Source organism: Peromyscus leucopus, chromosome 12, assembly GCF_004664715.2.
Source record: "Peromyscus leucopus breed LL Stock chromosome 12, UCI_PerLeu_2.1, whole genome shotgun sequence".
Taxonomy (NCBI): domain Eukaryota; kingdom Metazoa; phylum Chordata; class Mammalia; order Rodentia; family Cricetidae; genus Peromyscus; species Peromyscus leucopus.
In genome coordinates, this window is record NC_051073.1 from 4787717 (window position 1) to 4800388 (window position 12672).

The 12672-nt window shown below is 50.9% G+C and overlaps 1 protein-coding gene across 4 annotated transcripts in view; it reads right to left on the reverse strand.

Moving 5' to 3' along the window:
* Dop1b (DOP1 leucine zipper like protein B) overlaps positions 1 to 12672 on the reverse strand; it is a 107363-nt gene that overhangs the window by 989 nt on the left and 93702 nt on the right. For 2 of the 4 annotated variants that reach the window (XM_028879981.1, XM_037209630.1), the window contains 9 exons: positions 9202 to 9284; positions 8568 to 8677; positions 8319 to 8465; positions 6695 to 6756; positions 5168 to 5296; positions 3022 to 3158; positions 2447 to 2502; positions 1711 to 1869; positions 160 to 289 (listed from right to left, as the gene is read on the reverse strand). In XM_028879981.1, the coding sequence (XP_028735814.1) occupies positions 160 to 289; positions 1711 to 1869; positions 2447 to 2502; positions 3022 to 3158; positions 5168 to 5296; positions 6695 to 6756; positions 8319 to 8465; positions 8568 to 8677; positions 9202 to 9284 (1013 nt within the window). Of the gene's footprint in view, positions 1 to 159; positions 290 to 1710; positions 1870 to 2446; positions 2503 to 3021; positions 3159 to 5167; positions 5297 to 6694; positions 6757 to 8318; positions 8466 to 8567; positions 8678 to 9201; positions 9285 to 12672 lie in introns of those variants that run through there. The other 2 variants (XR_005092496.1, XR_005092497.1) reach the window with 2 other exon arrangements.

Consider the following 12672-nt stretch of genomic DNA (forward strand, 5'->3'; position numbering starts at 1 on the left):
TTCTAGCTCTACTTGCCAAGTGCTGGGATCACTGATATGCACCACTCACCCTGTTTACACAGCGCTGGAACCCAGGGCACTGTGTGTGCCAGGCAAGCACTCTGCAGCGGAGCTCCGTCTCCGGCCTGTGAATGTGTCTTTTGAAAGGAAAGCACTTACCCCGTATTTTGACTTTAGAAGTTCTAGAATCCTGACAGTGTGAGGTCTGCATTCTTGGTGATTCTCTTCTAGCTCTGACAGGAAGGCAGGGTGCTCAGTGTCCACTTCTGGAACAAACGCCCATCTATAACTGCAGGGCACAAACAAGGCCAGGTATGCTGAAGCAGAGCTCATGGAAACTGTCTACAGTAGTTCGAGTGAAATAATTTTTACATCCCACGACTCAGGTGCTTAATATTTTCATAGACTGCATTGTATAGCAATGCACACAATTGATTTCTGTTCTATTAGCCCAAGAAGAAATCCTGTCTCCCTCACCATTATTGCTCAGTCTCTAGGACGAAGACCTAGGCAACCCACTAACCTATTTCTAACTGTAGATTTCTCATCTGGACCTGAGGAGTGGAATCAGACATGCTCCTGGGGGGGTGAAGGGGGCAGCCTCTGTCATGGGTGTATTCTCAAGTGTCAGCCATGGTGGAGTAGACATCAGCATCTCCTTGCTTTTTATTGCTGACTGATGTCTCATTACATGGACAGACCACATTTGTCTGTCCATCTGTTGCTGATGGACACACAGGCTGTCTCCAGCTTTTGGAGACCATACATAATGCCATTGTTCACAGTGTCCATGGGAATGCTCTTCTTTCCGTGGCCTCTTGTCTTAGTCTCGCAGCTAAACGGAACAGCAGTGAGGTTTCCTCAGATCCGAGGTGGCCATGCACAGCCCTCTACAGACACCACACAGAGCACAGTGTGGCCACCGCTTGGCCTCTACTGGCAGGCACCTCCCACTCAAGCCTATGGTTTCTGTTAGGTTCCCTTGATGCTGCAACGAGTACTGATCTGTCCACCAGCTGGGGGCCAGTGCAGTTCCACTGCCGTAAAACTGTGCCCACCACCCCACATCTGTGCCCCCCGCAGCCACTGCCCTTCTCCCTTGTTCCTAGGGTGGTGTACTTTCTAGAGTATCACACAAACGGAATGATACAGTGTGTGGCCCTTTTCAGCCTGGCTTCTTTCATTTGATAAGAGTGAAGAGAATGCACACGTGTTTTTACCCATGACTCCTCTCTTCCTGGGGGGAAGCTAGAGAGCAGTAGCCTTTGGGGCCAGGCATGAAACTCAAAGCAGGAACAGCTGTGTTAAGCCTGGGGAAGTGCGTGCCAAAGAGGCCAAGTGACCCGGAGAGGCGGCGCTCCAAACAGAGCCTCCACATCTAACTGCAAAAGACAACTGGAGCTATACAAATGCAGGGAGGATCAGCAGCGGTGACCGGTTCAGAAGCATTCCGTAGCGAGAGCCACCTCAGCAGACATAAAAATACTCATCGGTCACGGGGCCACATTTGCAAGCCTGCCCGTGAGTGAGCCAAGTCATGAAACCACAGCTGTTTGGGGAAATCTGAAACCTGGGCTGTCGTCGGCTCACAAGCTGCTGGGGTGCTGCGGCTTCTCACACACTCACTGCACATGAAAGGAAAGTGCAGTGCTGCAAGGCAGGCAGGGAAAGCCACCGACTTCAAAGGGGGTGTGGTCTCCTCTGACTTACATCTGAAACAATGGCATCTTGTCAGGTGGGAAGGAGAGCGCCGTGTCCAGGAATTTGCAAGCAGAGAGGTACATGATGAGATCACTGGGGGACACAGCCCCGCCCGAAGGCCCGTTCCCATCGGCAACTGGGACTTTTATTCTGTTTTTGTTGCTGTTTCTACAAATTCCAAAAGAAATGTTCATTATACATTCACCCACAACTTCTGCTCTTCATTCACTTGGGAAAAGTCCTTAGACACATTTCCCTGGAAATAGATCTTCTGACTATGGGCGCAGTGATGCATGCTGGCTGGGGCTGTATGGCGGGAGCATTCACTCAAGGTCACCTTCAGTTACAGAGTCAGTCTCAAGACAACGGACCATATAGGAGACCCTGTCTGAAAAACAGGAGGCAGCCAGAGAGTCGGCTCAGCAGTTAAGAGCCCTTGCTGCTCCTCCAGAGGACCCCACTTCAATTCCCAGCACCCACACTGGGAAGCTCGCCGCTGCCTTTACCTCCAGTTCCGGGGGATCTGGCACCCTCTACCAGCCTCCTCAGACGTTTCATGGACATGGTGCATACACACACACAAAGGCACACATGTGCATACGCAAAATAAATGCATCTTGAATAGAGAGGGGGAGAAGTCTTCACGCTAGCTAGTCCCATCACAAGGACTCCCAGAAGACGGTAGGTGGTGTGATGGCCTGCACTGTCACCTCCCAGCATGCAGTGCGGAGCTCCCATGGCTTACCTCAACGATTCATCTTCCTCTTTCAGATCTTCTTCAAGTTGTATGAATGTCTGGATCTTAGGAAGAAAATGTATATTTAAGTCACTATGTGGGAGAGATCCCATTTATCTAAATGTATCTAGCTATAAAAAACCAGCAGGCAGGGCATGGGGACACACATCTTTAATCCCAGCACTTGGGAGGCAGAGGCAGGTAGGTCTCTAAGTTTGAGGCCCAGCCTGGTCTACAGAGTGAGTACCAGGACAGCCAGGGCTACACAGAGAAACCCTGTCTCCAAACCAAAGCAAACTAAAACAAAAACCTGGCAGATGGAGCCCAGGTAGAGCCTAGAGAGCAGGGAGGCCCTGGGGTAGATCACCACAAACCAACAAAGAGGAAAACTAGCAAATAATATCATAATGTGTGTAGGTCACAGAATAAAACATTTTCTGTTCAGCTGAGAGGTAACTATGTGCTATCAACACGATTACAAACACCTCTTAGAGAAGTCAGATGCCCACAGAGTGGATATTGTCCGACAACAGAAAGCATTTTAAAAGCGTCATCTTGTCCAAGATGGACACAAGTGCACTCACCAGCTCAGAGACCATGATTGGCCACAGTGAGGTCAGATGCTGAGGAGATATTCTTAGCAGCAGAACTCTGAAAAAAAGAAACATCTGAGCAGCGACTGTGGATGTCTGTCCGACTCGGAGGTTGTCTGTCAGGCGCTCTGAGGAAAGAGATTGTAGAGAAGTCATACAAATATGCAGGGTGGGCTTTCTTGTTAGCTAAAAAAGAAGAAACCACTTTGATATTGTGATGACGACCCAGTATAAGTGATGAATCCTTTCTGGACATGCAGGCGCACACCTGTAATCCTGGGCAGAGGCAGGAGGACTACCACAATGCAAAGCCAGTCTGCTCTACGCAATGAGTTCTGTGCTAGTCAGGGCTATAGAGTGACTTCTACTCCCTGTCTGTGATGGAGGAAAAAAAAAAAAAGGGGTAGGTGGAGGATGCAGCTTAGTTGGTTCAGGCTTGCCTGGTGTGCATGGAGTCCTTGGTCTCCTTAACACTACATAAGCTGGGCGTGGCAGCACACACCTGTCATCCAGAGGAGTTTGAGGCCAGCCTGGACTATATGAGACTCCTGAGATAGATGGGGAGGCAAAAAGTATGTGTTTGTGCCACAAACACCCAACAGGGTCCTGTTATGTAGCCCAGGTTATCCTCCAACACAGTGAGCCTGGCTCAGCCTTCCAAGTGCTAGAATGTGCCACCACACATGTCTGTCCCACCTACCCTGGTGACAATCACCCTCTGATCACAGTTGCTGGCTGGAGTCCTCACGCCATGCACCTCACCTCACCCTCATGCGGCAGGTGCATCTGCAGTACTGCATGCAGCCAGTACCGCAGGCCTCCCCATTTTCCCATCACGCTAATGACGCTGTCACTCCCAGCCAGGTGTGTGCTCAGCTCTGCCCTCTGTGTACTATGCCCAGTGATGCCCTTCAGCACGAGAGCCCAGGCCTGCCCCGTCAGGACAGTGGTCACTCCTGAGGAGGCCGCATACCACAGCCAGGAGAGACTGGGTGATCCCTGAAGCTCTCTCTCGGACGGGTGTGTACTTCCTAACAGCAGCTTCTGCCTCACGGCTCTAACTAGAACACGGCTCCTCCACACTCCTGTCATGTATACTATGTTAAATTAGATCACATGATACGAAACTTCCCATCAGCCCCCACCAAAGCTTATTAAAAGTCTGCTTTTTCCTTTGTTTTGGGGATTTTTTCAGGGGATTTATTCCAAAGAGGCTCCTTCCTCTGCCGGCCCTCAACATCCCTCTCATAGCATGCCCCCATCTCTCATTTCTCACTCCTTTTAAAAGAGATTTTTTTTTTTATTAATTTTAACGCTGTGTATGTGTGTATATTCACACGAGTGTAGGTGCCCAAAGAGGCCAGAAGAGGGCGCCGATAGCCTATGGAGCTGGAGTCCCATAGGCAGGCGTCAGCTGCCTAACTTAAGTGCTGGGAGCTGAGCTCGGTCGGTAGAAGAGCAGACTCTTCTCTTGGGTGTCAAGCCCGCTCTCTAGCTGCCACATTGTAGCTGTAAGTTTACACATATGGTGCACACATGTGGATATGTATGTGGTGTATATATGAGGTTCACACTATCACACTGCCTGGCTCTCGTTCCCCTTCAGTAGAAAGACTTCTCAGAGCTGTTTGCTGGAACTCTGCTCGCCCCTGCTTGAGAAAGGCTGCTGTGTACTTTATTTACTTTTTTGGGACAATACAATGAAGTGACCACTTACTGAATAATGCAGGCATATATCTAGAGACTCATTATATCCAGCTCTACCACAGTGACATAATACAGGAGCCATTCTGTCTCGTAAATAGGAACCTACAGTTAGGTGGTTACTGATGCCTAAGCAAAGCCTGGCTTCTACACACCCTTGCAATTCTTTAGCCCTCTGGGCCTCACCTACATGTCATGGGAGATAGGGAAGAGGAGGAGTATTCAGACTGGAAGGACTGGGGTGCAGCACACCCCTCCCCACAAAGGTGGAGGCTTTAAGGGAATGAGGCCCAGGACGCATGCGGCAAGCAGCCCTGGACTCTGCAGCAGCTCCAGGACTGTGAGCAGGGATCATTTTGTTCACCGTGAAACCCCCAGCACCGGGTCTTCTGCGGCACAGCTCGGAGCAGCCGATGGCGGGCGGGCGTCTCACCTTGTATCAGAGGAAGGTACAGGTGGTACTGGTCAAGCTCGCCACTGAAGACAGCAAAAGCCTGGCGCTTCAGCAGCATGGCCTTCTGCTCCACACTGGAGAAGAGCTTTAAGGAGCTGCTCTGCATATCTGCAGTGAAAACATCACAGTCAACTCGTGAGAAGATCATTCAGTCTGTGACGCTGCCCCATCCCTTCAAAGAGTCCGGTTCTCCTGTGAGAACGTACAGAAATCAGTCCTGCACACGTTAACAAAACAAAACACTGCCTATCTCGGCTACAAATGGCGGTGCACGTCTATAATCTTATCACCTGAGAGGCTGAAACAGGAGGATTGCCAAGAGTTTGTGGCTAGAGTTGGAGTGGTGATGGTGGCGCTCGCCTTTAGTCCCAGCACTCAGGAGGCAGAGGCAGGCGGATCTCTGAATTCAAGGCCAGCCTGGTCTACAGAGCGAGATCCAGGACAGCCAAGGCTGTTACAAAGAGAAACCCTATCACAAAAGACTAAAAAAGAACAAAAAGAAGTTTGAACCCAGCCTAGACTACGTAATGATGGATTCCAGGATAGTTCTCTAGGCCACAGATCTAGACCCTTTCTCAACAAAACAAAATGCCCAACCCAAAATGATAATACCACCAAACCTAACCCTACCCCCAGGAAAGAAACCAAAATAGTTGCTCTGTGGGCGAAAGGCAAAAGTTTATTCCAAACTGCCAAGACTGTCTCCTGCGAAAGCAAGGAGCAAGGGGAAGAGTTGGGGGGCAGGGGGTGTGATGACTGAGGGAGCCTAGGGCTAGCGTGGACCTGACAAGTTAGGAAGCACCACAGCCACACGTTAATGGAAGAGCCACATGTCCTCTTGCCAGAGGTGAGGAGAACGCTCTCTTTTTAGCAAGCAGGAACTTTCTTCAAGCCCCTGAGGGAATAGGGGCTTTTGTCTAAAGGCTGGACCTTGGAAAAAGGAATTTCTTGGGGGACCAGACACCCCCAAACAAACAATTCATGACGCACTATGTCAGGGAATCAGGAAAGGCCTGGGCTGGGCATGGCAGTGCTGGCCTGTAAGGGGCATTTGGAGGCCAAGGGAGGAGGATTGAGAGTGGGAAGCCGGCCAGGGCTACAGAGTGAGAGCTGCCTGAGACAGGAGGCTGACTTGAGCTGTTCCACGACAGCTGCCAGGCTGGGGCCCACGGCCTTCAGCAGCCTCTCTCCTGGAAACTGTGAAACACGGGCAGGCAGGGCTGCCAACAGCCTGGGCGACTACTCAGTCCTCTCCAAGTCTACACACCCCACCAGCCGTCACTCAGCACCAAGGAAGCTTTTGTGGAGGGGCACGGTGGAGCACGCCTTTAATCCCAGCACTGGGGACGCAGAGCTACACAGATCTCTCTGAGTTAAGAACCAAGTTCCAGAACAGCTAGGGTTACACAGGGGGACCACCCCCACCCGTCTCAGAAAAAGTGTGACATGGCAAAAGCTGATTATGAGGGTACCAGTCCTGAAGCGTGCAATTAATTTGAAACTCACTCATTAAATCCTTAAACATTGTTTTCTCATGAGTCAGAAGATGGTCTATAATGGATTTCCAGCTGGATATGAAAAAGAAGCAAAATTAGTTAAATATGCAATTAATGACAATTTGATTAAGAGCATCAAGAAAATAACATGCCTTTCTAAGAGCTATTAAAACTGCTCTGCGGAACTGGGGAGATGGCTCAGCCAGTAACAGCACATGCTCTGAAGCCCAAACCTCAGCAGCTACGGAAAAGCCAGGCCTGGAAGTTGACATCTGCAGCCCCAGCACTGTGGGCTACGGTGTGTGTGTGTGTGTGTGTGTGTGTGTGTGTGTGTGTGGTGTGTGTGGGGGGTGTGTGTGTGTGTGTGTGAGGTCACTGGGGCTTACCAGCTGCTAGCCTTGCCCAAGGTTCAGTGAGAGACCCTGTCTAAAAAAAAAATAAGGTGCACCTGGGGGCGGGGTGGGAGGGGAAGGGGATGGTGATGGTGGCGGCGGCAGCAGCACGCCTTTAATTCCAGCACTCTGGAGCAGAGCCAGGAGGATCTCTGTGAGTTCGAGGCCAGCCTGGTCTACAGAGTGAGATCCTGTCAGAGTGAGATCCAGGACAGGCACTAAAACTACACAGAGAAATCCTGCCTCTCGAAGAAAAAAAAAAAAATGGAGAATGACTGAGGAAGACACCTGAAGTGAACCTCTAGCCCCAACTTGCTTGCTTGCTTGCGCACACGCACACACACACACACACACACACATACTCGCGCATGCGTGTGTAGCTACATTCATCCAGAAGTGTAGACAGGTTTTTCTTTGGGTCCCCAGCTCACAAAAGAAAAAAAAAAAAACAAAACCACAACTTGGAGAGTTAACCCACATCGTTTAATCTATGTTCTTTTATGTGGCTGGGTTGCCTTTCCTCTGTCCTCCCCAGTCTGCTTCCTCTCCATCTGGCTGGCGACTCCACCACCTTCTTCTTCCCAGAGCTCTCTGTCAGGAAGTCCTGCCTACACCTCCTGCCTAGCTACTGGCCGTTTAGCTTTTTAGTAAACCAGTCACAGTGACAAATCTTCACACAGTGTCATCAAATTTCTTGCAACACAGAAGTGTACACACACACACACACACACACACACACACACACACACACACACACACACACACACGAACTTGGACTGCATGGGCCAGGAAGCCGGGCAGAAATACTGCCAGGGACACCATGGGCTCTACTATCTCATGACTGAGATGGACAGGGGCAGACTGGGCACCCCCAAAACCCCCCACCATGCTCCTTCCGAACGACAGGCTCCCTCAATCTAGTGTAGTGCTTCTTTTGATAAAAAGCCACCTCGGTATTTCGAAGGATTTAACATCTTTTCAGCAAACACTAGACGGACGTGAGCACCCATGACAGGGACATCTTAGGGGGTGTCACTATCGGTCTGCTTTCATTTCAGCACTGAGAATCATGCAAACCCAAGCACTGAAGACAGAGCACATGTTTTGAGACAGGGTTTCTCTGTGTAGGGCCCGGGCTGTCCTGAACTCAGAGCCTGCCTCTGCCTCCCTAATGCTGGGATTAAAGCCATGCGCCACCACTGCCTGGTCGGAGCACGCGTTTATGGGAAGAGCGTTTCTTACTGAACGCAGGAAGTATCCATCTGAAAGAAAGTGGGGTCCAGATACAGTTCCAGCACTTCCTTCTTCCACGCCCGTTTGGTATAGGCATAGCCGCTCAGGGAGCTCAGCAGCTGGGCGCCGGCTCGGAAGCTGGGAGCGTTGTAGGCACTAAGGGAAGAGGAGGGCCAGGGTCAAAGACTGTCCAGGACCACCACTGGGCCCACGTCTCAAAGGACACATCTCCGTGTGTGGGCGGGACGACGCCGTCACCTGTGATTGCGCAGGTAGGGAAACACGTAGTAGAGCAAACGGGAGATGAGTGGTACGGCCTTCTCTTTCTCGTCACTTCGATACACCATGTCCAGGAGAGAAGCCAGAACCTAAAAGAACGAGGAGGCCGTTGAGAAGACGGGCGTCTGGAGTGGCAATCAAAAGTGCCACACCACAACCTGATGTCTATTCTAATTTGATCTAGAGTGTCCCCCTATGTGTCAGAGACTTGGTTGCCAGCCTATGGCACCACTGAGAGAGGCAGAGACTTTAGGAGGTGAGGCCGAGGGGCAGGAGAGAGGTCCCTGGCGGCATGCCCTGCTTCCTGAAAACCAGGAAGCGATGCGCCTCCACACACTCCCACCACGAGGCTGTGCCTCACCACAGCCCGGAGCAACACGGCCAACCGCCCGGACTGAAGCCTCTGCCTTCTTGAGCCAAACAGACCTTCCCTTCCTTTAAAACGAGTCTCTCGGGTATCTTCTGTTGCAAGCACAGAAAGCTGACTGACTCAGGTCCGGACGTCAGAACTCATGCAAGAGGAGTTCTGGCGTCCAGAATGAATACAGGCCCTCACGATGGCTGGAGAGGGAAAGCGTTTCCACAAGGGACCCCACGTCGGGCCCGCGTTTACCTCTGCCAAGAGGGAGAGCGCCTGCACGCTGTACACGGAGGGAGCAGAAGCGGACACCATCGCCGAGGCCGCAGCAGCAGCATCTGCGGCAGAGAGAGAGGCATTGGTTTAGCTCTGAGGCCGAAGCCCGCACTTCGTCCCCAAGCACCTTCACTCTGGATTTGCATCACACTCGAGTTCACCCACGAAGGATGTCTACGTTCCGCTTCTATTTATTTCTGTGATAAGGATCACGACCAAAAGCCAACCGGGGAGGAAAAGTTCACTTCGGCTCACAGCTGTTATCCTCCATGGAAGGAAGTCAGGGCAGGAACCTGGAGGCAGGACCTCAAGCAGAGACTATGGAGGGGTGCTGCTGACTGGCTTGCTCTCCATGGTTTGCTCAGCCTGCTTTCTTATACAATGTAAGACCACAGGCCAGGCATGGCACGGCCCCATTATTCTGGGCCCTCCCACATCAATCACTAATCAAGAAGATGTCCTTCAGACTTGCCTACAGGCAATCGGATGGAGGCATTTTCTCAACTGAGGTTCCTCTTCCTGGATAACTCTAGCTTGTGTGAAGTCATACAACCTCATCGGGACAAAGAATGTAGGTATTTGGATCAAATACACCAGCACCAGCTCACTGTCTCCAAGTCCTTTTGGGTGACCAGCCAGCACTGTGGTCTCGATGCTCAGGGTCCATCGTCCAATACTGGCTTTGCTCCCAGTCTACCGATGGCCTTGGCGCCCAGCTCTGAGCACACGTGACCGTCTCTTGAGCTCCCACACAGCCTCTGCCCCTGAAGGCTGTCTCCACTGTTGGGGAGCTGCTGTGGGACACACTCCTCCATCTCCACACAATCCTGCCTCTCACCCATCTGTGTCCTCTACTCTCCTGCTTCCTCCCTCCCTCAGAAGGGCCCACCCAGGAAACGGAAATGCTGGCCAAGCCCACTGAGTGTAGGTGTGATGATGATTTGTCTCCTCTGGAATTACTGCGCGGTCAGTGAAATTCCAACCTGCATTTGCTGAAAGCAGACTAATACCAAAATTAAAAGAAACCTTCTAAAATGAGTATCCATGTATGGATTTTGGTTGATAAACAATGATGTCTGTTATCTGGGTCAGTTGGGGTTGGCGGAGCCAGTGACTCAATCCCTCCTCGTAAAACTCAGTTAAAAGATGTCGCTGATGTACCCCATTCCTTCCCCGACGTGATGTTTTCTGGGCTGTTCAATAAATACGGAGCAAAGTCCTTTGTTAAGCAGACACACAGTCACACAACAGCCAGACACAGGCACACTCAGACACAGGGATGGAGTCACGAGACGGCACTCGGGCAAGCACACATTCAGACAGACAGACACCGGACAGAAGACGCAGAGAGCACGAAGCAGTATTCAAATCTGGATTCACTCTTGCTTCAGCGACTCCAGGGGGAAGTGCTTTTATTTCTCCCCTTAAAGCGTTATTGGTGACTCAGAGTTAAACACTAATGTGTCTCATGTACGCAGCACAGGAGAGCTCCCTGCCCATTTTATACATTGTTCTTAAGTAGTCACCTTGCTGTACAATAGCTCTCTTGAAGGTACCCTTCCTGCCTGAATAAAATCGGTGTGTCCTTTGACTAACATTCCCTCCTCCCTTATACAATCTACTTGCCAACCTTTAGCAATAGATTACAGGTTAAAAATCTTTTTTGAGAATTTCATATATGAGTACTGCCTTCACACCATTTCTGTCTTCCCTCTGTGATGGCTCCTTAATGGTCAAGAAACTCAAAACTGGTCAAGATGCAAGGAATAAGGTCCATGGGGGCACAGTCCCAGTTGCTCCATCTATAACGGAACTGCTGCACCTAAGGCTCACTGAACGAGGTGGAAGAGGAGGTGGAAAGACTTAAGAGCCAGAGGAGCAGAACATCTGCTGCTTGGTAGTGTCTGAGAGGCATGACAGACAGGGAGGGTGACTGTGGGAGCCCGTTCTCGGGTTCCTCATGGCTTTACCCAGCAGGTCCGAATAGAGGATGATCAGGACCACGGGCCTGAGTGCAGGTGTCTGAGATGGCCTGCACTTGGCTGTGCTGGAGGAGGAGGTCTTTTGCTCCACCCCTTGGCGTCTCTATAAAAACCCTGGGCCAGAGACAGTCGGGGCCCCGTTGGAATAGGTTCCAGGCCCTCTCGAGGCTATCCTTTATTTTCTATCTGTTTATCTCCGCAATATTCTCCGCTATAAATCCTTCTATCTAATATTTCCTGCTGATCGCACTCAAGAAAACTCTGGGGAACTGTGGGGTGGTGGGTAAACGCCCCACAGTGCACCCACAGAACCTCAACAATATGACAGCCTGAATAAACCTGCACAAACACTCCGTGGACGTGATAATCAGGGGGGATTCCTCAAGGCCCTGCCCCTAGATGAAGAGCTACAGGCAATCTATGGCATAGAGAGGGAGAATTGGGGGAGCCCACAAAGGTTTCCTAGTGAGATCTGAGCTTGCTTTACCCAGCAGGGCTGCATAAGGGGATGGACTGACTGCGTGCATGCGTGCGTTCGTGGTTACAGGTGTTTGGAAGGGTCTGCACTTGGCTGTGTTAGGGGGAGGTCTTTTGCTCCTCCCTTGGCATTCCTATCAATAGCCCTTTAGAAGAGCCAGAAGGTGCTGGTGAGTTTTGATCCAGGCCTGCCTGAGGCGATCCTGCGTTTCTAGCTGTCTCTCTCTCATCTATTTTTCTATCTAGATCTCTTATCCCTCACTCCTCAAGAGTCTCTGGGGGGAAAAGTGGGAGCTGGTCCCCCACAGAGAATCAGTCTTCTCCAGGGACAAGCCACCCGCTGGGTTATCCAGTCTCAAGTGCTCAGCCCCAAATACATAAACATGGGAGCAACAACCAAGCAGGGTGTTCATAAAACAGTAGTCATAGAAGAAGGTGTCGTGAGCTTGCGAAGAAATAAGGGGACGTAATGGGGGAGGGGGAGGAAAAGGAGGGGTGGGCATGATGTAAATACAGTACTCTGATATGAAATTCTCAAAAAATGCAAACATTTAAATTTTACAAAGATGGATAGATGACTTTTATGAGGGACTGGGTTAGTTCCCGTGAGAACAGGTTGTTAAATGGCAACTGTTCCTGGGTAGATGCTTGCCCAGCATGTATGTGAGGTCCAGCATGTATGTGAGGTCCAGCATGTATGTGAGGTCCAGCATGTATGTGTGAGGTCCAGCATGTATGTGAGGTCCAGCATTGTGTGTGAGGTCCAGCATGTATGTGTGAGGCCTAGCATGTATGTGTGAGGTCCAGCATGTGTATGTGAGGCCCAGCATGTGTATGTGAGGCCCAGCATGTATGTGAGAGTCCAGCATGTATGTGTGAGGTCCAGCATGTATGTGTGAGGTCCAGCATGTATGTGTGAGGCCCAGCATGTATGTGAGGTCCAGCATGTATGTGTGAGGTCCAGCATGTATGTGTGAGGTCCAGCATGTAT